The sequence below is a fragment of the Alosa alosa genome, chromosome 13 (assembly GCF_017589495.1).
Source record: "Alosa alosa isolate M-15738 ecotype Scorff River chromosome 13, AALO_Geno_1.1, whole genome shotgun sequence".
NCBI classification, from domain to species: Eukaryota; Metazoa; Chordata; class Actinopteri; order Clupeiformes; family Clupeidae; genus Alosa; species Alosa alosa.
This window is the reverse complement of record NC_063201.1, coordinates 7,696,766-7,723,525: the sequence shown is the minus strand read 5'-3', so window position 1 is coordinate 7,723,525 and position 26,760 is coordinate 7,696,766. Positions and strand designations below refer to the sequence as shown.

Genomic DNA, 26,760 nt, shown 5'->3' with positions numbered 1-26,760 from the left:
CAAATATACCTGTGCTCTCTCTCTCTCTCTCTTTCTCTCACACACGCACACACACTCATACACACACACACACACACACACACTAATAAATAGTATTTCCAGTGCAACTTGAGGAGCTTTTAGGGTGCACATTTCAGCATCATTATTCTAATTTGAGCAGAACTCTGTTTAAATAATACAAACTAAAACAGTGGGAGATGGTGTGGAAATATTAGACTAATTTAAACTAAAGCAAACCAGATTTTAAGGAAGCGATTTTATAAAACCCTACTAAATGCGCTTTGCAAATTCGCTTTGCAGTTGCCTGCTGGAGGGATAGGCACCAGGAAAAATAATCAAGTTTTTTATTCAAATGGAATTGCTCTCAAAGGACATGGACATGCAACAAGGCAAGAAGTCCCAAGAGAGGGGAACGAGAAAACAATGATGGATTGACTAAAGAGACAGAAACCGACAGAGAGAGAAAGAGTTTGAACTTGAGCAAGATGTCAGGCAATGGTGCGGTGTGGAAGGATGTACAAGAAAAGAGAGAGAGAGAGAGAGAGAGAGAGGTGACAGGTAAAATGAGTGCTAAAGACAGGTATAGAAAACAAGACATTGGGAAGAGTTGTTGCAGGAGGTGAGAGATTGAGAGGAGGAGTAATGAAAGTTGAAAAGAGATCAATGAGAAAAGGGCCTGCAGCTAATAGATACATGTGCCGTCCGCCATCGCATGAAGCTAAGTCTGTTAGCAACCTGCGGCGTTTACAGGTTACAAGTTAGCACTTATACCGCCTCCAGTGTGTAGATACAAACTGACAGAGTATCTAAAATGTCATCATCTGCAGATATGCCAGTGGTCTCACAGCTGATGTGGAATACCATTTTTTCTGTTCTTCATTTGTGTGAGACAGCAAACAAATAACCTCATCATATTGCTACATAGGATGTCAAACAATTACATGCTCTAGCCTTGCAGAGATAGGCTGCATTCCTCTGTGTACATATAGGGAGAGATTGTTGAATCCTGTTTTAATAAGAGAATATGTGTACCGAAACCAGACACAGGGTTGAATGAAGTGTGCCTGTGACTGGCATTTTTACCTCACCAGGAAACACAGAATTGCCACGCTGATGATGACATTGTTGTCAGCGTTGGGTGGCCATTTGTTTGGCTTTCGTCTGGATACCCTCACGAAAAATATAGTAATACTATACAATTTCTTTAGTGATTTTTAATCTATATCGTATCTGTAGTTTTCCTATAGTACAGTCTCATTGCACTTCTATAGTATGCCCCAAAATGATTGAATGAAGATTCCTTGCGATTTCTTTTTCGAACCCTCTGGCTGGACTTGGGTTGGATGCGTCCTCCTTCTTGACATATGCCATGCAACAGCGAACAATGCTGGAGTAGCAATTATGAGTACAATGCGTAGCCTACTCCACAAGGTTTTGGAGCACCGTACACAGGCTTCACTCGGCACATAAGACAACAACCCCACTGACTCCTCCACAACTGAACACACTGACTCCTCCACAACTGAACAAAATCATTGTGGTGGCCCCTTTGTCCTTCTGTCAGAGTCTTGCTGATGGTCACTCACCTGTGTTAGAGTTGCAAGTGTTTGGATCCTGTGGTTTTTCTGTCAAACAGAACATTTGAATGGTGCTCCATATATTTTTGAGTGAATTGAGTGTTTCTGTATCTCTTCAGATTAAGAAGCAGCAATGACACATATTTGTAACTAGGCTAAGTTTTGACTGCTGGCTATGTGAAAACACTACGTTCTAGGCAGCCTCATCTGTGGACTGCTAATTATGACTGCCTGTGCAATACAAATATAGACTTTTATTTGGGTATTTGACTGTCACCAAAGACTACTGTATTATGTCCGTTGTTGCAGACTTGTCTTAGTGAGGTAGCGCACACAAGTTTGTCAGAATATGTGAATGAGTGTGGATTTAGAACACATTGGTGTGTACACACAGTAGGAGCATTTTGTGAAATGTACATGTATGCATATACTGTACATACATACGTAAGTGAACATTTGAGGAGAGAGCATGTAAGACTTGCTATTAACAAGGAGTTGCGGAAGTAGAGGTTGGAGAGAAGTTATTTTGTGACTTTACATGCAGCATTGTGTGGCAGTCATATGTTGTAAAATAGCATCCGTCTTTGAGCTACACTTGTGGAGCCTCCAGTTTAAAGGTAAGTGCCTTGAGCTAAACATACAGCTTTTTAGTTTGGCGTCAGTGCCAGCTAGCGTCTCCGCTGGTTATTAGACTTCCTCCCCGGCAGCCATTTTAACAGGAGCTCATTCCATTCCTCCAGTTTAGCATGGTGAAATAGTAAGCATCACGCTAGTTATAGCCTGTAGCAAAAATTACATTATTTTGGCCAAAGTTTTGTCACATGGAAGTATTTATTTTACGGCCGTCTGGTCCAGCAGCCACCACCACACACATAAAAGATCCTTTAAAATGATGCAGTGCTGTGCAGTGTTCCACCACACTGATCACAGGGCTTGCTTTTCTGTCTCAGAGTACAGGGTGCAGTGTTTCATTCTTTTCATTCTCATTCTGTCTATCTTCCTCTCTCTCTCTCTCTGTCTCTGTTTGTTTGTTTTGTGTGAGTGTGTGTGTGTATGTGTGTGTGTGTGTGTGTGTATGTGTGTGTGAGAGAGAGAGAAAGAGAGAGAGAAAGAGAGAGAGAGAGAGAGAGAGAGAGAGAGAGAGAGAGAAAAGGAATTCCAGCACAGTAGCTGGAGCCTGGAGGCAAGGTAGTGTGATGATTCAGTGAGGTGGAGTGTTTGTTACACTGCAGCCTGTGCAACCAAGTGCAGCAAGTGGGGTTGCTATTGGAAACCAGAGTGCATATTGTTCAACCCTTCTCTCTTCCTCTGCCTCTCTATCTTTCTCTCTCTCTCTCTCTCTCTCTCTCTCTCTCTCTTCCTCTCTCTCACTCTCAGCCCCCCCCCCCCACACACACACACACACGTATCTGTCTCTCCTCCATGTTTAAGTAGTGATGTTATAAGAGAAGCTTTCAAATCTTAACAAATGTTGGTTGTTCTATCCCTACATGTAGGTGTTAAATCATAATTTTAGCTTTACGTGATGGCCTCAAGTTATGGTATTCACTGTGAGGAAAAGCTTAAGCATTTGTTGTGTGTGAGTTTTATGTGTTTAAGTGTGTGCGGCAGTGTATGTGTGTGTGTGTGTGTGTGTGTGTGTGTGTGTGTGTGTATTTAAGTGTGTATTTAAGTCAAATGTTCACAATGTGTGAGTGCACACGTGCGTAGGTGTATGCTCATTGAATGCGTTTTCACGTCAGAGTAAACATCTCTGGGCAAGCAGAGATGTGATGTTGCTCACTTCGTTTTTTTCCCATCTACATACAGTAGTGTAGCTCTAAAAGTGCCACAGTGTCTAGGAGTCTGGAGAGTTGGGTGGGCGGAGGAGGAGGAGGAGGATGATTGATTTTGACCTCTGCAAGCCGTCCTTGTCCTTGACAGCTCGTGTCAAACAGCATCTTGGAACTGCGAAATGTCCTTGTTGTGTTTTGTACACTCGGGGAACGCTCCTCTCACTAGCGACTTGTGTCGTGGCACAAAAATGCACCACGAGGGCCACGGCTAGCAAACAAGTTGACAAACAAGGTGGGAAAACGGCTTAATGGCACAAAAAGGGTGTGACTGTGGGGAGTGGAGGAGTGCAAGGCTTTTCATGAACTATACTTAGACAAAAAAGTCAAAGTCTTCCTCCTTTTTTCTTTTGAAAAGACTTGACATTGGTTTCCTGTTTGTTTAGGCTGACAGACACCTTCTTTTGTTCGGGATATATTTTTGTTCTCTCTGTTGTCATGGATGGCATTGATGTGGGTGAGCTGAAGCCGAACTGAACTAGCATCTGAGCTGCCTGCAAGTTACATTGATGGCTAGTTTGCCCTTTACGTTCATTTTGTTGACATTAATTTTGCTGAACATGGAACAAAGGTATATTTCCCTTTGATGTTCTAGAATATTTTCCTGGGTTGTCGGATGAGAGTCTTCTCTCAGTCTCAGTCTGTACCTCTCAGGCAAATAAACAACTTTGTTTTCCTATTTAATGATCTAATATGAGCCAGTGAGATTAGCACATATATGAAAGAAAAGAATAATTAAAAACTTTAGTACAATAAGTTCAGTGTACAGTAATTTATGTAATATCCAATTGTATACTTTATCTGGGGCAGTGGTGTCTTGTTTAATGAGGCTTTTCTAAAGTTTCTGTCTTTGATCAACAGCCTATTTCGACTTTGGGAATTGTTTGCCGTATATGACAAATGGCCAACTTCAATTTCAAAAGAACCGAACAGACCCCATTGACAAGTCAGAGCCAGTGCCAGACACCAGTACAATAGAGAGCTGCTCTCATCACCACAGAGGGCTCAGATAGGGAAACAAAGACACTGAAGGAAGCTCTTTGGCTTTGGAATGAAACAAGCTTTCGCCCGCCTGGTGGTTTTGACATGCTGAGGGGAAGAGTGTCATGCATAAACATATGTACATTCTCATTCTCTCTGGCGGAAATGAATTTATCAAAGCCCAATTGAATTTGACGCTTGTCACCTGCTGCCCCCACAAGTCTTCCAGCAGCAGCGGAAGCACGATATTGACTGTTGGTATGTGTGTGTGCGCGCGTGCACGCATGCGTGTGGTTTTGTGTGTGTGTGTGTTTGTCAGGGTTCCCGCGGATCCTTAAAAAGTCTTAAAAAGTATTAAATACAACTTTCGGTTTTTAAGGCCTAAAAAAGTCTTAAATTGACTGGAATGTCTTGAATTTTCGAAAAGGAGGTATTAAATGTGTGTATGGGACTGCCAGCGAGTGCGAGAGAGCGAGTGAAATGTCTCCATCCGGTTTCGTGTAATTGTGGCTCTAAGGCTACTGAAGGAAGTGTAGTGGTTGCAGAGTGAAGGTGTTTTTCACAGGTGTCGTTAAAGGTGTGAAAATGGTAAAAATATGTAAAAATATGCCTTACGTTTCGTGTTGTAGCCGAGGGCTGAGAGATACGTAGGTGGCCTATGCAAGCGATAGAGCCTGAGAAGGAGCTGGTAAGCCAGTTAGCGATAGGGTGGCCTACGTTCGGATTTGGGCCGGACAGTTTAAAACCCCTGTCCAGTGCAGCCTCAAGCTGGACGCTCATTTGTCCTCCTTTTTGGAGTTGAAAAGCGCTGGGCTTCTAGAATCTTTGCTCGGACGCAGCATCGTTTTACAAATTATGGACGCGAAGACTGCTGGTCAAATTATGCGCGGTGCTTCTGTCACTCGTCTGATAATTTGCTGCGCAATTTATGAAGGAACCACAGACCGACAGAGGAAATACAGATTAAGTTGATCTGTTGCATCTCTAGCGTGTTTTGCTGGCCTAGCCTAAGTAAATATATGTCTAAGTTATAATAGGCCTACCTGTAATATCTGTCTGCATCTTGCTTGCCAGCCTTTCCTAGTACTTCGCAAAAGTTGTGAAATATAACCGCATATTTTTTTTAATGTCGGCGACTGGCTACATAAAAAAACGCATCTGTAAGTGCGTTCATAATATGTGCGTGCTTGAGATGTTAATGGTTTTACAATGTTTCAGTCAAGCTTTAGTTGGTTTAAATACAACTGGTATGCAAAATGTAAAGAAGTGGATTAACTTTGATTTGCTGTGCTGCATATGGGACAATAGATGCCTAGTAAAGTTAGTAGGCTTATTAAAATATTTAAATAGTCTACCTTTGAAAAAAAAATTGAAGGGAGTCCAGTCCAGTACACATGCAAGTAGCCTAGGCTACTACAGACACAGGTGAAGAACAGCCTCAGACAGTAGCACAACCAGATATGTACAGCCAGCTTCAAAAGCAAGCAGCCCAGACCCTAAAATTGGGCATTTATAGCTGTGAAGGTAAATACACAATTATTTTTTTTTGCCAAAATATATTTGGTAACGTCTGTAGACATCCAAAATGGGGTGGGTGTTAAAATTAGTAGAAAAAAACTATTGCATAAAACAGTTTTGAGTTGTATCTTTTTTGCCGTGGTATAGTCTTAATTTTTCCATTTAGATGTCTTGAAAAGGTCTTAAAAGTCTTTAAATTTGCACTTGGAAAATGTGCAGATACCCTGAGTTTTGATGGAAGTTACAAAGCTGACTTTCCCCACATCCCCGAAGCGAAGGTCTGGCAAAGTGAAATATTGAAAAGAAGGGAGCAAGAGAGAGAAAGAAGATAAGAATTAGAATGACGCAGAGAAGCCAGGGACGATATCTCTGACCTTTTGTGTTCTACTGTAGTATGCCGAGTTCTCTGTCTTAACCAGGCCAGGACAGTAGCAGACAAAGACAAAGGCAGTGGTACTTTGGGAGTAAAAAAATTGGTTTGCATCAGAAAAGACAAAAGTGCATTAAACATTAGGCGTTGCTAGTATTGATGACATGAAATGAAATTGAAGTTACTATGAGACCAGGGTTGGATCTACACTTTATATGTGTTGGTAGTGGTACTTGACAAATAGTTTTGTTTGGAAAACAGCCATACCAAAAAACTGAAATGTTTGACAATAACTCACCTGAAAGCACTTGTTTGAAGATGAAAGCAGGCCTCAGTAGATACTGAGGGTTAGTTTTAAGACCCTGAGAGGTAAAATCTATAATTTACTTGTTTAACCACCTAATTTACCTTTGTTGAACTAAGTCAGTATTAAGTATTGTGACACATTGCTTGTGGCACATTTCACTTTCTCACACAGATTTGTTACATTTTTAAACTGTATTTACTGAATTCTCCACTTTTTCTCTCCTCTCCCTCTACACTTTTCTTCTCCTTTATTTTTATTTTCCTCTTTGTTCTCACAACAACTGACAAAGGTTGCATCAGACTTTTCCTTTTTCAGTGCTCACCTCTGTTCTGTACTACTCTCCCTAAAGAATCATCTCATGCTCCTCACTGAATCCACCTCTCATTCTTTGACTTGATGACTCAAGAAAAGCTCTCTCCCTTTCTTTCTCTCTCTCTCTCTATCTCTCCCTTTCTTTCTCTCTCTTTCTCTCTTTCTCAGCTCTTACCCCTGGTGCTAGTTGTTTGTGTAGCACAGATCTTGAGGGCCCCTTTGTCATACACTGCCTCTCTTTTCTCTTCTTTCTCCCTCTCTCTCTCTCTCTCTCTCTCTCTCTCTCTCTCTCTCTCTCTCAAAAAATCTGTCTCTCAGTTCCCTGCGGAGGGGTTCTGACTGCGCGCCGTGGGACCATTCTGTCTCCCGGATACCCGGATCCCTATGACAACTATCTCAACTGTGCTTGGAAGGTCTTCGTGCCAGAGGGTGCTGGGATCCAAGTGAGGAAACCATCTCAGAAATTTTCTTTTCCAAAAAATAAAATAAAATGATAATAGATAAAAAAAAAAAAAAAGTTTCTTCCCATGCTTCAGAGCTCCGGGTAGCTCTCTGGAGCGCACTCAATTATTGAAAGTCAAATATTTAATTTCACCGAGACTATATTTTGCATGGAACAAGAGGAGCGGGCCACAGGCCTCTCAGCTGGTCCACAGTGCTGGGGAGCATTGTCTCAGCCTGCACCTCTGGATTAGAGTGTGACACATGACGAGATCACTGTTGACAGCTTGTGTCAGTCCTGGAGAAGCTCAAGTGTGCCTCAGAGGGCTGCCTCTGTCTGCTCCCCCCACCCCGCCTGTCCCTGCTGTCCCCAGCCAATACCCCTTAAATAGTTGAATACATTTGAATGACACTATCAATTTTCAGCTATTTTAACACTTAATGCTGTGCCGGCTGTTTTCCTCCTCCTGAATATTTAGATCACAGTCGTGAGTTTTGCCACCGAGCACAACTGGGACACGCTGGAATTCTACGACGGCGTTGACAGCGACGCGCCGAGGCTGGGAAGTTATTCAGGTACCTGTTTCTTTTCTATTTTTATTTATTTATTTATTTTTTTTGCTTTTTAGTCCCAAGTGCTGGCTGCTGTCGTTCCCCCCCTGTTTCCATGTTCGTCACAGAGTTGGTGCTTCCATCTCGGCCAGCTCACGCTGCAGCCAACCATGGGGAGCAGGCGGCATGTTTTCTCCGTCTGTGTAATGGAGCACTTGAATTTCAAATCACTGTTGCGCCACCATGCTTAAAATCGCCATCGTAAACATCTTCAGCATGTGATGTAGTATCTGCTGGGCTAAAGCATCCTTTTTTACATGTCCAGTGGAGGCAAATACTCTGAGTTGTAACTGGGTTTTCAATTTCCATGTTTCATGTTTATTAACACAGCCACACACACGGCTATAGGCACCGACTTTAGATGTAACATATGTAAATATGCATGAGATCTATACGGCCACATCTAATTGCTTTGTCAGACTCGTGGCCCTACCAGTAATTCAAGTGATGTGCGCATGTAATGTGTGTGTTTCTACTGCCACATATGCTCTGTGGAAAGCCGGCGTCAAAAGCAAGCGGCTTATTTTGCCTCTGGTCTGTGCGCTGGGTTTCAAGGAAAGCTTCACATCATCTTTGTTTTGCCCAGCGGTTTGTCCGCAGCACCGATTTATTATTATTATTTTTTTTTTTTGACTCGACAAACTCAAGGATGCATGGAAAGGCCCTTGTCTCTTGGTCTCGGCGATAAAGAGTTTTGTGTCGCCATTCTAGCCAATAGCCCTCACGGCCCAATTCTCCCCTCACCCATTTTACATTTTCTCTCTCTGTCATGCTATTTTGTTGTGAAACTTTCATCTGGAGATTTGTTTTATCGTCCAAAGCACATCAATATTTGAGCCGCCATTGAGCATCATGCTTCAGTGACTCTGTAATCAGTCAGGGGGAAATGTGAGTGTCAGTGGCGTCCCATCGGGACTCTCACTGTAAGTAGAAAAACAGGACGACGGCAGCAGCACAACTCAGCACAGCTGGGGGCGTGGGTGTTGGCGTGACTGCTTACTATGAATTGGAGGGAAAAGAAAAGACGAGAGAGTAGGGACAGAGACGAGAGGGAACGTTGAGGGACAGAATTTAATTATTTGATGCTGGCGTGTTTTTTTTTTCTTTTCTCTCCCCTGGTTCCCATGTAAGCATAACACGGCATAAATCAAATAAAAAAGGCAAAATAAAATAAATGTGCACTGACCTGAGCCGACGGGGAAATGGGCTTAGACAGGAAGTAAGTGCCGTTGACAGGTTGACGTTTAATCTATCCAGCGCTCAAATGAGATCCAGGAAGAGGATCTAGAGAGGGGACGGCAACCTGTGTTAGCAAAACAAAACTGAGCCCAGCCAGCGAAGCAGCAGTCTTAACAAATATAGATATGTCTTAAAGGTGATGACTGATCTGAGAAGAGGAAGATAAAGAAGTCTTTCTGTGCAGGTGCCATGTAAATACACTTCAGATTTGTTTAGGGTAGAACTGCTCTGTCGTTCATTACTCTTCCTGGCATCTTACGTAGTCTTTTATTTCATCTTATGTAGTCCTTCATTTCATTTTCAATCAAAAGCGTATGCTGCACCCACGGATTGACAATGAACTTGGCCCCTGAGAACACTACAGAGCATGCTTTTCTCCTGCACACACACACACACACACACACACACACACACACACACACACACACACATACAGTACACGCACGCACACACGCACACACACACACGCACGCACACACATACAGTACACACACACACACACACACACACACACACACACACACACACACACACATCCAATCCAGATGTGTGTGTGTGTGTGGTGATATCAGGTGACCTAACCTGTCAGGTCGTCTGGAGATTGGCCATGACCCGGCTGTCGCCGTAACCACCGTTAACGACCGTGTCCCTCAAACCCAACAAAGCCGCTGACAGTCGAGCCCCCGTCACCAACCCCAACTCAACCCCGGGCTCACCCTGAGCCCCGATGACGGCCGCGTCCGCAGGGAGAGGAAACACTCCAGACAGATTGGGGATTTGTGGGATGAGCAGTGGCAGCCGCGGTGTTGGTGTCACCTGTTTAAGCTCATGAGAGGCTTGTCTCCAGATAATAACACCTGTTCTCCACCTCCTCCTCCCTTCCCCACCTCCCCCTCATTCCCCACCTCCTCCCTTCCCCACCTCCTCCTCCCTTCCCCACCTCCTCCCCTCCCACCTCCCCCCCACTCCCCACCTCCTCCCCTCCCACCTCTCTCTCTCTTTTCAACAGGCACCACCATCCCACCAGTCCTCAACAGTACCTCCAACAACCTGTACCTGACGTTCCAGTCGGACATGAGCATGTCCGGCACGGGCTTCCACCTGGAGTACACAGGTAGGCCACCATAGCTGACTGGGGTACACAGGTAGGCCACCGTAGCTGACTGGAGTACACAGGTAGGCCACCGTAGCTGACTGGGGTACACTGGTAGGCCACCATAGCTGACTGTGGTACACTGACCGACTGACTGACTGGACGTAACAGCCCCCCCATCTCCACGCTGCTTCAGCGCTGCCACAGGCACCAGACACAGAGTCACACGGTACAGCAGGGGCCTTGTTTCCATTCAGAACATTATCCTGTCTGCACTGCAGCGACTCTGTCTCTCATCAGTGCTGTATGATTAAGTGTTCAACACTGGGACTTGGGTGCTGTGATTGTGAATTGGGATTGTGAATGTTCAACATGGCAGTGTTGATTGTTTAGTGTTTGTGTGTGCGTGTATGTGTGTGTGTGTGCGTGTGTGCATGTGTGAGTGTGTGCGTGTATGTGTGTGTGTGCGTGTGTGCATGTGTGAGTGTGTGCATGTGTGTTTGTGTGCGTGTATATGTATGTGTGTGCGTGTATGTGTGTGTGTGTGTGTGTGTGTGAGAGAGATAGAAAATGTGTGTTATTGAGTAAGTAAATGAATGTCCAGTCCAGCATTCACTAAAGGCATTGTTTATTCGCCCACTGCACCACGCCACATGACACACTCCGCACTCATTGAAGACTGTTTAATGACCATTCGCAGGCCGTCGCAATTCAAATGCTCGTTTTCTTCCGTTTCTCTCTCTCTCTCTCTCTCTCTCTCTCCCTCTCTCTCTCTCTCTCTCTCTCTCTTTCTCTTTCTCTCTCTTTATCTTCCTTTCTCCCTTGTGCCCCTAGCGATAGGTTTGGATTCCTGCCCAGAGCCCTCGGCCCCCAGCAATGGAGTCCGACAGGGTGACCGCTACATCGTGGGCGACGTGGTCTCCTTCCAGTGCGAGCAGGGCTACAGTCTGAAGGTGGGCGAGCGAGCAGCGTCACGTCACGCAGATGTGATGGCTCAACGGCTAGAGTGTGGGAATTGGGAGTGGGATGGGGGGGTAGAAGGGCTCTGTTTTTGGCGTGTGTGTGTATGTGCGTGTGTGTGTGTGTGTGTGTGTGTGTGTGTGTGTGTGTGTGTGTGGGGGGTGGTAGGGTTAGGCGGGGTTCGCGTGACACTGGGCCGGCTGCGCTAGGCTCTGTTCTGCTCTGCTCTGCTCCGTGGCTCTCTGTTGTTCAGCCTGTGGAATTCCTGCCAAATTGGCACGAGGAGGGATGGGATGGGTGTTCGTGGAAAGTGCCATGAAACTCCATTTTGCTCTTTTCCACTGGGGTGCCCGGGGTTAGCTGGATGAAGCGGTTGAGTTGTAATTATTCAGTCTTTCTGCCTTGTTGAACGCTCGCTGGCATTGACGGAGTTCCCATGCGTTAGGCCGCCCCCTAAAATGGCATGACCTTTCAAGGTATTTCATTATGCCATAGGACATTACTTTTAAATGAATGCTGTGAGGCGGACTATATCGTATAAATTCAAGGTCTCCAAACACGCGTGTGTGGGGAGACACTCATCCATGCATTAACCGAGATAAGCTTACAAGGAAATTGTTATGAAATGGATCATACAGTAGCCCCTCAACAAGGCATTTTGCAATGTATCATACTAGATCATTCCAGGAGCACACTTGCCACATTTGTGGTCAACAGTGACTTCTTGCATATGTCCTTGCACGCGACCAGGAGAACATTCTTGATTTCAATTGAACATTCAATTTAATTCAATTTAATTCAATTCAATTCAGTTCAATTCAATTCAATTCAATTCAATTCAATCATAATTCAATGACTCCTGCCATGTCAAAGAGGCGGTACAACTGTTCTCTTCTCAGATGCCTTACACAGGATAAACTGTAAAAAATAATAAGGACCACATTTTTTGCATTGTTAAACCAGAACAATTCGGTTTTCAAACGATGAAGTGATCATAGAGAGATATTAAAGCATTCAAACACAGTTTTGAACACACTCAAAAGCACGGTTTCTTTTGTGCATTTGATCAAATCATAGAGTAGAGAGAATGATATGATGATGATAATTATGATTTTATGATAAAAATGAAAATGAACAAATGTTGTGGTGAAGTCATTGTCTACCCGTAGCAGTTTGAGATGTCAGAAAAACTATAGGGCAATTCCACGCAAAACTGTCACATCCATAACGGCAACACAATGCCATGGTATTTAGCTGGCGTTATGGACGTGACAGTTTTGCGTGGAATTGCCCCATAGTTTTATCAAATAAAACTAGGAACCCAAGATGTCAACTTTGGCTTTGATGGTCTAGCCTTTCGGCACTTTCCAGCCTACCTTAAGAATGGTCTGTGTGTGTGTGTTGTGTGTTTTGTAAGTATAGGTATGAAGCAGTGTAGTTGTGTGAAAGAATCTCTCCAAAGGTGTCATTTGGGCTTCTGACTGCATGTGGGACAGCAACAAAAAGACAGCCAGTGTTGGTTGGTCGGCCATCAATCACCAGTGACGGAAATGCATGGTCTTTCCTTTGCAAGAGTGCAGAGCCTGTCTGAGTCACCGTGCCCAAAGAGCATGTGGCTCTCTTGAGTGTCTGAGTGTCTCCTACAGTTTCAACTGTCTCTCTGTCTTGTTCCTCATGAGGCCTGCACTGCTGCTGGCTGCCCGGATGCTTTTTTTTGTGCTTTTCGTTGTCAGCATGAGAAATCCATTCGGCTGGATTCAGTTGTGTGGAGTGATGTGACCGCGTTGCCATTGACAACCCGTGCAGCTGTCTCACCATCGCCGTGTAGCAAAAAGCTTCTTATATCTACAGATTGGTTTGTCTCACTGGGAACTTACACAAAAGCTACGAAAGGCATAAGCAAGAGTGAAACGTAAATGAATCAGTTTAGCTGCCTCCATCTCTAACATGACACAACAATATGGTACTATTTATCCATGTGTTTCTCTATGTGTACGTTGCACATACAGTACGCTCTAAATTAGAAGAGAAGCGTAAAAATATGCGTTCCTTTACTTACAATGGCCGTATGTATGCACTAGTGTTAATTTTGTCACCTATTTTTAATTTAGTCATAGTCTTAGTCTTGTGACGAAATGTCCTTTTTAGTCTTTGTCATATTTAGTCATTCAAATATCATTTTGTTAGTCAAGTTTTATTCGACTAAAAGTCTAGATCATTTTAGTCTAGTTTTTTAGTCAAAAAGAAAACTAAAGGTATCTTAGTCTTAGTCAGTTTTAGTCAACACATTTTAGTCTTTTTTTTTTAAAACAAATTATTTCTGATTACCATTTGAGTCAAATAGTGTTTCACACATCTCAATTTTCCAACAAAATTGTGTGTCCACAGGGCTACTCGTCTGTTATAATTACTCATTCTGATTTTTGTCAGTCCCGTATGTTTACATGCACAGGTAAGTCGAGCTACAGTTATAGCTCGGCTGGGATTTGACCATAGACAGTAAAAGATTTGACTGGACCACTGTCATATTCGTAGACCAGTGTTTCTCAAAGTGTGGTCCGGGGATCACCAAGTGGTCCGCGAGCAGATCGGTAAAATATAATATAGATGAGTTGTTTGCCAAATAACTTGTAGTTAAATCCAAACAGTTCTGCAACACTGTCTATGTAAGATATGCCAGTTTTAAATCATACAGAATGAATCCTCTGACACAATAAGCAAAGTGCAAAGACAATAAGCAAGGTGGTTCAGTGAGTAGGCCTATAGACTAATTATAGGCTACTGTTGAAGTAGGTCTAATCTTTTTTTTTTTTTTTTTTAGCTAGGTTAGTTAAGTGGTCCTGAAACTGAAATAGTTAGAAACACTGTCGTGAGGCCAATGTATTAATGTTTTACTCCGCCCGCTAGATGGCTTATATGCGTCAAACACAACACATTCCCAAACAGACTCTCCATCTTAGCCATAGCTAACTTGCTAGCTTAACTTTTCTATATTAGCTTACTTGCTAGCAAACTTTGCATCATCAGTCTAACTAGATGAATAGTTGACATTACATGCTGAACATTTTCGTATGGACATTCTGGGGGGATGTTAATTTGTATGAGAGGCGCCAACTTCTGGGTATGTAGCAGTGGCATAAAGCTTAGGTAGTTAGCTTGCTAACTCTGGCAGAAATCTCCAGTGTTCTTGTTCCATGTAGTTTCGTGTTGCAGCCACAGGGTTGCAGCAGCAGCACGTAGACTAGCCTACAGGAAAGCTGTTGCGTATGAACTCATTCGGAATATTTTGAAAACGTAACAGCTAGATATTCTGTCTTCTCATTTTGTAGACGAACATGAAGGGAGATTTTATCTTAGTTTTTATTTCATGCAAAACATTTTAGTCTCGTCTTTTTTCGTCAACAATAATGCATCTTAAGATAGTCTTAGTCAGTGTTTCAGGACATTACTGACGTCTCATCATCGTCTCGTCTTAGTCATGAAAAAAAAGGTCGTTGACGAACATATTTCCTCTCGTCTCATCTGACGAAATTAACACTAGTATGCACTTAATGCACTTTAATCGCTGCCAGAGTAATTTAATACACTGCTTCAGGTGGCTTGAAAAGCTCTGGTGTGCATTTCCAGTCAGGAGACATGTCACTGCGTTATTTCAGCACATTGCGATATGTACCTAATAGAGATCTCTGGGGCTCATTTCAGTTCCCTTGCTTTGTCAGACTTGCTCCGGAGCCCCTGGGGGTCACCCTGTTGAGGCGGGAACTTTTCCTGACGTGCGTTAGTCATCGGCACATTGGCGCCGAAGCGCCAACCTCCTCCGACTCCTCTGTGGCTTGTGGTTTGTCATTGAGCGGGTTGTTGTCTTGATAATTGAAAGACTTCTTCCTAGCTTCGGCGTGGTGTGTGTGTGTGTGTGTGTATGTGTGAGTGTGTGTGGGCATCAGCAGTCAGCAGGAGCTGCCTGTCAACTGGCTAGAGTCACACAGAGAGGGGTCAGTAGCTTACCATTCGCCCCCACACACACACATGCGCACACACACACACACACACACACACACACATACACTCACACACACATACCTTTGAGTCACTAGGCTCATTAGGCGTGGAATTCAAGCAGCAAGATGCACCTGAGGAAAATGGAAAATATGATGCATGGAAGGAACAGAATGATGTAATGGCTTCGCTTGTGTCCAGTGGAACTCTCTGCTCCTCTTGTTGTTAAGGTGGTTCTGTCCTTGCTTTGTTTGCATCATCTCGCAGCATTCAGTTTTCCGTGTTTCAGTCCCCCAGAACCAGCCACAGGGATTTTCATGGTCAAACCTGAACCTCAGTAATGGCCAAACTGTTGATTTGGACACGTATGGTGTTTTCGCTCAATCCCTGCTGGTTCACTGTTCATTTTATTTTCAGCCCTGCACTGAGTAGTGTTGGTTTGTGTTGATGTTCACTCTAGTTGTAATTTTTTTGTCATTTTTTTGAAAGACGGCAAGGGCCGGTCACAGCCACGCGAAATGAAGATGTGATAATGGCACTCGTACTAATGATGTAAACAAAAACACCTGGCCCCCTGTGTCAATCATCCAATTGCTTGTGGTTACAAATGTGGATAATTGCAAAGAGCAAATTGAAATACCTGCTATTTGGAGTGTTCTTCGTCATGGGTTAGGCTCTGTGTAATTTCAAGTGCTTCCCAGGTGCTGAAGTGCTAGGCTGCAGAGCCAAAACAAGCAGAAATGTGATGCTAAATAAACACAGTGCAGTCAGAAAAGCATCCATAGCCCTTTCACTGTTTCATTTCTTGTTATATTGCTGCCTGATACTAAAATGATTTCAAAACATTTTTTTTTTCCGGCATCAATCTACACTCCACACTCCACAATGACAGCCAATTTTAGACATTTCTGCTTATTGAAATAAGTAGAGGAGACTGAAATATCATACTGACATAAGGGTTTATTTGCTGTGACACTTGACATTTGCCTTCCATCTCTCTCTTGATCATCTGGGAGATGTTTCTGCACCTTGACTGGATTCCACTTCAGTTGATTGGACATGATTTGGAAAGGCACATGACTGTGTAAGGTCTTACAGCTGGCTATGCATGACAGCAAAACCACACCATGACATGAAATAAATTGCCCCCTGAGCACTGAGTTGGGATTGTGTCGAGGAACAGATCTGGCTATAAAAAAAAATCTGCTGCATTGAATATTCTTAAGAGCAGTGACCTCCATAATTCATAAATGGAGGAGGTTTAGAACAGCCAAAATGAGGAACGGGGTAAGAGGGACCTTGATAGGAGAGGTAGGAAAAATTGTCAGTCTGTCAGAGATGGAAGGAACTATGTGAAGACACAAGAAGCTTCCAGAAGGCCAGCTATCACAGCAACTCTCCACTGCTCTGGGCTTTAAGGCAGATGGATGCCCATTGCTGAAGAAACTAGAATTGAACTGCTTGACGTCAATGTCTTGAGCAAACCAAGCACCAGTGAAGCATGGTGGTGGAAGCATCATGCTGTGTCTGTCTTGTTTTTTTTTTGTAGTACTAGTGGCAGCGACAGCGACTGATCTGGGTTGAGGGAAAGCAGAATGGAGCAAAGTACCTATGCCTTTTGTACTACTATCTACTATTATATATATATATATATACACAGCGGGGAAAATAAGTATTGAACACATCAACATTTTTTTCACTAAGTGAAGGGTTCAGATGTAAAAGCCTCTAAATGCCATATCAAAAATGAGATAAAGATGGTGAGGGGATGCTCTCCACACATAGTATACGCTAATCAAATAATTTAACTTCTAAACCCACTAAATACCACTCTCTTCCTGGTCTGAAATATCGATTTATAGGCAAAAACCTATAGGAGCCTGAATTTAAATGCTCATTTAAAAGTAAAGTGGTCAGACGGATTTAGAGGGTTTTGCATCTGAACTCTTCAAATATATCCTTAAAGCAACACCAAAGAGTTTTTTGTACCTTAAAATAATGTTTCCAAAATCGTTTCAGTGGTTCATCAACTTGTAACAGGGTGAACGGCACTTCTGCATTCGCTTCACAGCCCTCTATCGGCTATAACCGCACTATGTAAGTTTGCCAGATCAGGTAGCGGATCTGTAGTTCGATAGAATGAGACATAAGAAACTACAAATTTGACTTGCATCTGATGTCACAATACATGGTACTTTCATAAATCATGCAACATATTCTACCTTGTCTATGGACATCGTTATTTGCAAAGCCGGTGCTGGATAAACAAATAGCGTGCGTGCGACAGAGGGAAAGTTCTTTGGTGTTGCTTTAAGTCTGGAAGTCTGGGCCAGAGCTCTCATGAGGTCATTAGACTGACTGACGGCTCACTCCAACAAGACATTAGCTGGGTTGCATCCATCTCATCTGCATGTTTTACACAGTCATGTGAATTCAAAATGGACAGCCTTAATTCCAATCAAGGAAGGGGTTGTGCAGATAACAATGTTAGAGGATCTCCAGATCCATGTATGCAAAGGTTGAGAGGATCTGTGGATAACAATGTTAGAGGATCTCCAGATCCATGTATGCAAAGGTTGTCGTGTCATAGCCAAGAGCACTTGAGGCTACAATCACTGCCATAGGTGCTTGAACTAAAACTGATTGAAGTGTCTGAATACTTATGATATTTTAGTTTTAGAGTAAATTTGCAAAAATGTCTAAAATCATTTTTAGATTGATGTGTGATATTGATGCGGATTTGTAAGGATTAGTAGATTGATGAGGAACAAAAAATTATTTAAATTAGCAGAAGGCTACAATGTGACAAAAGTAATGGAGTCTGATTCTGAATGCTTTCTCAATGCATTGTATTTTCTGCAATTCCACCCACTCTCTCCCTGCTAAATAAAATAGATAAATAAATAAAAATAGATCAGTGCATACTCCTCATTTGTATCGAGGCAGAGAACCACATCAAGGCGGCAAAATTCTCTTGTGTGCTTTTGTGACCTTATTTATGTGTTGTGCCTTTTCAGGGGAGTGCGCATATAACGTGCATGCCGGGACCCGTCAGGAGGTGGAACTACCCAGTGCCCCTCTGTCTTGGTATGTCATATTCCTTCCCAAATGAATAAGCATTAGCTGGCATTTTACACAGTTACAATATTAAACAGTTTTATTATACCCGAGTCATTATGTATGCTGTGCCCAATGTTCTGTGAAATTGCAATGCAGTATTCATGTGACTGCACATCAAACTTCATTAGAGATGTTTTAATAAAAAAAAAAACACTACATTCACTTCAATATTTTTATCATTTTTCAACATCAGAATGCTATGCCAGCTACACAATTGTATACAGTTCTCCGGACATCACTGCACATCACTAATGTCACATTTCTTTCTTCCTGTTTAATGCGGAGCTCATTTGCAGAGATACACACCTCAGGGGAGGTGGAGGGGCTTGTTTCTGTGGGGTTTCATAACTGCTGCTAATTGGGTAGCTGTTAGCGTTGTTCTTTTGAGGATATGCACATGGGCCACTGATTGAAATATGGCCTTGCCATGCACGCTACAGTATGCCTGTGCTGTTAACATAGTCTACCACACAACATACTAAACATATTTTCCTGATGGCTACAAACACAAACACATACAAACAACACACATGCACATACATACATAAGGAGAGTGGCAGCTGGAGACCACACTCTAAGCATTCTGGGACACCAATTAGTCTGGAGTGCATTTTATAGTGAATGAAGAATACAGTACACTCTAAGCCAACATACGGTAACTAAACACAGGGCTGCTTTTGTTTCTATGGCCTTGGCATTCCATGACAGCCATTCTGCATAACACCCACATGCCATTTTATGTGCTATTTTTCCTCCTAAGCCACCGAATATCCACTGAAACACTGAATATCGAGTGCATTATTACTGTATGCCTCCCCCATTGTAATAGGCTACACAAAGCTGCACATACTGTATAGCTCAACAGTGTTCCATGTTGTGTTGGAGAATACAGATAAATAAAGTGTAAATGAAGGGTATTGCTTGGCTTTAGATAGAGTTGAAGCATTCAGTAGGGCTCGTGGGTGGCTACAGATGGTCTCTGTTCATTGAGACCTACCGCTTGGCCATCTTAAGTGAAATATCGCCAGGCCTGACGTCATTGTGAAGGCATCAGTGTTGCAGTGCATTAACGGACACCATGTGGCGGGAGAGAGGGGTGAATTGATTCACGCCACCGCTGAGCAAATGGGAGGTTCAATGCAGAGTATCGACGTCTCAATTTAGGCCTTTTAAAGTACTGTAAATGGACACAGTCATTCACAGTCGCCGTTCTATTTACCCTTGAGGAAGGCAAACAACTGTGCCTTACTCGCCCGCGAGTAGCGTTCATGATAACACAGAACGTGCCACCGCCCCACCACACAATAATTATATGTCGGCACTAATGAACCTAATAGTGCACACATTAACTCTTCTAACTAATGGGTTAACTGTTTGCAAATAGTGTTTAGGTTCTTTTGTGCAGCATCGACTTAACATGTGTTCTTGTGAGAGTGAAAGTTTTGCTGCTGCCATTTTGTCCTCTGCTTATCTTCACAGCCCAGTGCGGCGGCTCCTTGACTGACTTCAGCGGGGTAGTCCTGAGCCCAGGCTTCCCAGGGAATTACCCTAGTGGCCTTGACTGCAACTGGACTGTAAAGCTCCCTGTTGGCTTCGGTGGGTGCACGTCAAACATGGAGAGTGTTTTTTTTTTTTTTTGCTGTGTGCAGTCATGCCATTCAGACAGCTAAGCTGTTTGGTCTCCAGCTGGTTTTGTCTTTCAGTAAATTGCATTAACCTAGGTGTCACTGTCATTATGTAGCTAGTGTTTGTCCAATTTCAACCCGATAGATAAAATTCTTGTGAATGTAATGGCTTTTCAAATGGAATAAAACAAAGACATAGAAATATAAAAATATTATTCCATTTACATAAACAAAAGTCATTAGGGACTATTCAACAGCCTATATGATATATTGGTGAATTGGTTGAGGAATTCGGAGAATGACCTTTCGATGCATGGCATTCCCATGCATACGTTGTCTCTTCCAGGAATTCACCTGCAATTCCTGAACTTCTCCACGGAGGCCGTCCACGATTACCTGGAGGTGCGTAGCGGAACGGCGGAGGCCGGCGCCGTCATCGACCGGTTCAGCGGCTCGGTTGTTCCGGACTCCTTCTTCAGCACCACCCACGAGACCAGCTTTGTCTTTCACAGCGACTACTCGCAGAACAAAGCCGGTTTCCACATCACCTACGAAGGTAAAGAGGATTACACCTACTGCCACCGCCTCCCAACGCACCCCAGCTCCCCAGCACGCTCCCTCACCACCACTTCCTCTGTCAATATTGACATAGCCAGAACCCCATCACCATCAAACCCAACCAGCCTACACCCCGCACCCCACCCCACACACACAGACAGACAGTCACACACACACACACACACAGACAGTCACACACAGACACACACACACACACCTACACACACACACACACACACACACACACACACACACACACACACACACACACACACACACACACACACACACACACACACACACACACACACACACACACACACACAGACAGACACACACACACACACACACACACACAGACAGTCACATACACACACACACACACAGAGAGTTTGGTTATCAGGGATTTAAACACCCGTGCGATTGTCATGCACGGGAGGGCTTTAAGCTCTGTCGCCCAGGTCTCCTGTGTGGAAAGGTCTTACTGGCATTGCAGATTCAGTAGATTCATATTTGTACTTGTATCAGTAACCTGGGAACATCAGGCTTTTCCTGTGCAAGGTGAAGGCTTCACAGCCGTACTCCCATGAGCACATGTCGAAGCACCATTGGAATCTCTCTCTCTCTCTCTCTCTCTCTCTCTCTCATCCTCCTTTTTGTCTTCAGGCATTTTGATGTGTTTTCCTGTGTGCTCATTATTCATAATTTTAGTCTCGGTTTGAGACCTTTGCACCGCAGGGTATTTTTGAATGGCATTAGGAAGTTTCAGTGTGACAGATTCATAAAACATGCAGTTTTTTTGAAGGGGATGTGTGACTTGCTAAATTTGGTTCCTTTTTCTTTGACCCGTATAATATTTTATCTGGCTACATTGGGCTGGGTGGTTTTGTTTGGTATGCTTGGGTTTTGTTGCTTTGATTTTGTCAAACTGTAGGTCAATTCGGTTGCAATTGCATTCCTTATCCCATCCAGTTACACTTGCCTGCTGTGTGCTGTACACTTGACAATGGCACGGTTGTGTTTGACTTCCCCTCGATTCCGTACCGTTTCCTGGACTACAGCGTACGAGCTGCAGAGGTGCCCGGACCCGCGGCCGTTCCGCAATGGCCTGGTGATCGGCAGCGACCTGGGGGTAGGGATGACCATCTCGTTCGAGTGCCTGCCAGGATACACGTTGCTGGGGGAGCCGTCCCTCACCTGCCTGCACGGAGTGAGCCGGAACTGGAACCACCCTGTGCCACGCTGTGAAGGTACCCATCTACCCAACTACCCATCTACCCATCTACCCAACTACCCATCTACCCAGCTACCCAGCTACCCAACTACCCAGCTACCCAACTACCCAACTACCCATCTACCTAACTACCCATCTACCATCTACCCAACTACCCATCTACCCAACTACCATCTACCCAACTACCCATCTACCCATCTACCCAACTACCCATCTACCCAGCTACCCATCTACCCAGCTACCCAACTACCCAGCTACCCAACTACCCAACTACCCATCTACCTAACTACCCATCTACCATCTACCCAACTACCCATCTACCCAACTACCATCTACCCAACTACCCATCTACCCAACTACCCATCTACCTAACTACCCAACTACCCATCTACCCAACTCCACCTGTTATTGGTCCAGCGTGACACGGACACTAGCTGCAAAGAGAGATTGTTTATTTACGGTTGGTTGGTTTTGATTCCTGGCTGCCACCGTTGTGCCAGTGAGCAAGACGCTTAACCACGAGTTGCTTTAGGGAGGCTGGCCCCTGCAAATGATATCACTAAGTAGCTTTGGATAAAAGCGTCAGCTATATAATCTATTATATATATATATATATATATATATATATATATTCAGACACATCGGCTTAGATTCTGGGCACTTTTAAAATACATACCAATCACTGTCGGAATAGCAGTGTACATTATATTATATTCAGACCCATTAGTGTGCTGTAGACTCGGTGCACTAAACAAATGCATACCAATCTTTAACAGAATGAAAGTATACACATTCTGTTGCAAGATTGATCAGTGTAGAGCACTTGTTAAACATAGCACATTCTCTAATGTAATGTATTGATATCCGCTGTTTGTGTAGCATCTGAATGATTTTTATGAGTCATAGCAATCACGAGGAATACTGTGTGCATCAGGCATGTAATAACCTGGACCCAACTGGACAGCTCTCCTGCCAGTTCATACGTTATCATTTTCACCCATTTGGAATAATTAAAACTAAAACGATGGTTCGAGACTGGCTCACACTGGCTCACACAGATTTCATCTTTACATGAGTTCTTGTTTATGAGAGCTTTATGAGACTACCAAGTGGATGGCAAATAACCATGAAAACAGTTTTGAGAAGAAACCAAAGAGAGGTTGTTGTGTTTTTGTCCTTTGAGAGTCACACCCATTTGGTTCTGAAGCACCCATTTCGTTCTTAACAGAAGTGTTTTCCTTGTGCGTTTGTATTCTCTTGGGAATCGGACAGGTCCCATAGAAAAATGTGACTTCTGTTTTTTTTCCCCTTTGAATGTGTGTGCGTGTGTGTGTGTCTCAGCGCTCTGTGGTGGAAATATCACGTCCCTGAATGGCACCATCTATTCCCCCGGGCATCCAGCCGAGTACCCCAACTTCCAGGACTGCATGTGGACCATCCGGGTTGCCCCAGGGAACGGGATCTACATCAACTTTACCCTTCTCAACACAGAGCCCATTTATGACTACATCACTGTCTGGTGAGGGCGTGTGCACACACACACACACACACACACACACACACACACACACACAAACACACACACACACACACACACACACACACACACACACACACACACACACACACACACACACAACACACATACACACACACACACACACAAAACACAACACACACACACACACACACACACACACACACATTGAGACTGCCAGGTCTTGTTCCCCTCTAGAGGGCTTTTGCAAGTTTTTTTTAAAGCGAATGTTACAAATTTTCCGTTTAAAAATTGTCATCGATGCTTTGCAGAGACAGTGGCCCCAAAAGGTTAGCCATGCGCCTTGAGGTAGAAACATCAAAAGGCTGTAGTCTGTTGCAGAGGCTCAGCAGCTTCAAGGTAGCAACCGCATTAAGCGTTAGCCATCTCCCCCATCCCTCTCTCTCTCTCTCTCTCTCTCTCTCTCTCTCTCTCTCTCTCTAGCACTGTGACATATCGAAGACAAGAATAAAGCGGCTCAATATTTGAAATGTCATGAAACCTTCCAATCCAATTTCCTAACAAACCACTTTTCATTACCCACCTCCTCCCCTCCGCCCACCTCCCCCCTTCAAGCAACAGTAACTAGAACATGTCAAATGGCTCTTAAACATTGAGACAAAGCCATGACCATGTCAATTTACCCTAATGTGTAGCCTTATATAAGGCTTGAGAACTGCGGGCTGTGAAGCTCCAACTTCAGGCTGGCGAACAGTGATGTTACTCACATTCCTAAAAGTGCTCTTGGGCATCCGCAGAATGTTCTGAATAGTTTTAGCGCCTTACATAACCCGCCCCTGTGCTGCTGAAGTCATGCTGTCTGTCTGTCTCCCGGCCGCTACACCTGTCCACTGGTCAATGGGCCAGGTCAGGTTCTAGAGAAGCCATTTTGAGAGGTCACGGGGTTAATGCCTGCTCAGGTTATACACTCTCCAGTCTCCACTGGGCTGACAGTCAGCAGATCCCATTTAACACCATCCTCTTGTGAGTCTTATGATAGATTGTAACCAAGGCAAGAGGCTACTAATGTCTGGTCTATATGACACACCAACTCAAGACTGTAGTGAAATTCCATTTCATATTGATATATGTATTTATGTAGTTATGTATGTAGGTAGGTATGTATGTATTTGTGTATGTATATTTTTAGCAATCATACTGCAGTGAATGATTTTACGTCTCTTTTCTGTGAATTTCCATTGGCAAAAGAAAAAGAAAATAAAAATTTGCACATTAAAACTATTTTGATGTTCTAATGGTGATTAATGCATCATAAAAATTTTCACACTGTCCTCCAGAGTGTAATTGGTGGTTTGCTGTTAATTTCACAAGACAGCTGTGCAATCACAGTGCCAGTTAACCAACAGTAATATTATCATCCATAAGCCTGCCATGTCAAAATAGATAACCTCCACAGAAACGGTTATTTGGTTGAGTGTTTAGTGTTGCGATTAGGTTTTTTTTTTTTTTTTAAGTGTCTATTTGCACCCCTGGTACATTTAGCCAGCACACAGTGGGGCTATTCGCACCCTGTATAATACATGACAACAAATGTGTTGTGCACACACAAAAAACAAGGCGGACATTCGTTTTTTTCGTCAGCAGAAAGTGAAGAATTGTGAAAGGTTTCGGCACTAATATCTGTTCTGATGAAAAAGTTGTGTTTTATTTTCATAATCTTTGTTCAGTGAATACATACAACCGTCAGTTTGTTAGTTAACAGAACTTTCGTGATTATGATGCTAAGGCCTATGAAGTACAAGATTGCCTGCAAACTCCCATCAGGACATGGATAGCAAAGTGGTTAGAATAATGGTTTAATATGTGGGATAAGTAGAAGTGTAGTACACATGTGTACCAACGTCTCTGCAGAGAAGGTGCGCAATTTGAAGAAGAAATCAGTTCTCAAATGAAAGTTTTGATTGCAACAATTAGCTAGTTCACGCACCAGGGTGATATAGCACACATTACTATATACACCAGGGTACGAATAACATCCACTTCTAATTATACACTGGTACGAACAGCATACATTGATATTGTACCAGACAGGGTATTAATAGAACACATTGCTGTGTGCACCGCACCGAATAGCATTCAACTTCTAATTGCACCAGGGTACGAATAACATACACTGCTGATTGTACTAGGGGTGCTTTTCTTTTTTTTTGGGGGGTCCGCCCCCAAGACCCCCTCCTGGCTCACACCCCCCTTGCTGTGTCCTTCCTCAGGGACGGCCCCGACCAGGGTTCCCCTCAGATTGGCCAGTTCAGTGGCAGCTCCACCCAAGAGGCGGTGCACAGCACCTCCAACCACATCCTCATCAAGTTCCACAGCGACTTCAGCACCAGCGGCTTCTTTGTGCTCACCCACCACGGTGAGTGTGTGTGTGTGTGTGTGTGTGTGTGTGTGTGTGTGTGTGTGTGTGTGTGTGTGTGTGTGTGTGTGTGTGGGAGGCATGGAAGTCTCCTTATGTTGGTTAGCTGGGGGCATAAGGTGTACGAGGTTGTGGGCTCAATGAACAGAGTGAGTATGCTGATAAAAGAGCAGGCTTACTACTCAAGGAGGTCATTCTGGGCAAATGTGGGACAAGGAACACTTCTGAGGGGTGGCTTGTTTAGTGGCGTCATGCAGATCAATCCAACCTCAATTTCATTAGAATAAGACTTCCACTCTTTGATGTGCCGTCAAGTAAAGCACCAGTGTGAACCTTAGAAAGTTATTTTTTCTCACACTTTCTCACACTCACACTTTCTCACACTCACACAGTTATCACACGTTCTCACACTCACACAGTTATCACACTTTCTCTCTCTACTTAATTTCTTGATTACTGTGATGTGTATCTGTCATGATAATTCTCTGCTCTTTAACTCTCCATCCAAAATAGAAAGAACCTTTTAGGAGCTTTTAGAATGACATTGCTTGACAGGTGCTATGTGATGATATTTGTAGTGGTTGTTTTTGAGGCCCTCTGAAGTTTCTGATGTGTTTGCAAAGCAGGGTCAGCTGAAGTGAACTGTGACAAAAATAAGTTGCCGTTTCACACAGACCTTAACATCTGGCATTACATACGATTTAGGAACAGCTTTGATAGTTGACCCATCACGTCACCTTGAATACTGTTCATTTGGAAAAACATAGATCCCTATTTAAAGGCAAGAACGCAAATCTTCTTAAGTCGCTCTCATGTTATTACAGGTTTAAAAGCTCTGCGAGCGAACCTTTTAGTAAATTGATGAATTGAGTGTAAAAGATGTATCACTTGCAGTCACTCTGGATGAAAGCCTGTAAGTGATAGTGTTCCATGTACGGTATGTCTGCTTGAGAAGGGCTTGTGCTGTGAGGCCGCTCACAGGCTGGCAGTTCTGCAGGAGGCCTTTGATGCGAATCAGCGACAAAACACTCCATTACACACTCCAAATAGAGTATGTGTGGAAATAGTTTG

General features: G+C 43.7%; 1 protein-coding gene across 1 annotated transcript in view; it reads left to right on the top strand.

The window, feature by feature from the left end:
- LOC125305730 (CUB and sushi domain-containing protein 3-like) overlaps positions 1 to 26,760 on the top strand; it is a gene marked incomplete at its 5' end in the record, with an annotated part of 171,404 nt that overhangs the window by 88,872 nt on the left and 55,772 nt on the right. The window contains 10 exon segments of the mRNA XM_048260650.1: positions 7,216 to 7,340; positions 7,818 to 7,914; positions 10,199 to 10,303; positions 11,117 to 11,235; positions 18,256 to 18,325; positions 19,838 to 19,954; positions 20,330 to 20,539; positions 21,603 to 21,791; positions 23,117 to 23,294; positions 25,544 to 25,689. Of these exon segments, the coding sequence (XP_048116607.1) occupies positions 7,216 to 7,340; positions 7,818 to 7,914; positions 10,199 to 10,303; positions 11,117 to 11,235; positions 18,256 to 18,325; positions 19,838 to 19,954; positions 20,330 to 20,539; positions 21,603 to 21,791; positions 23,117 to 23,294; positions 25,544 to 25,689 (1,356 nt within the window).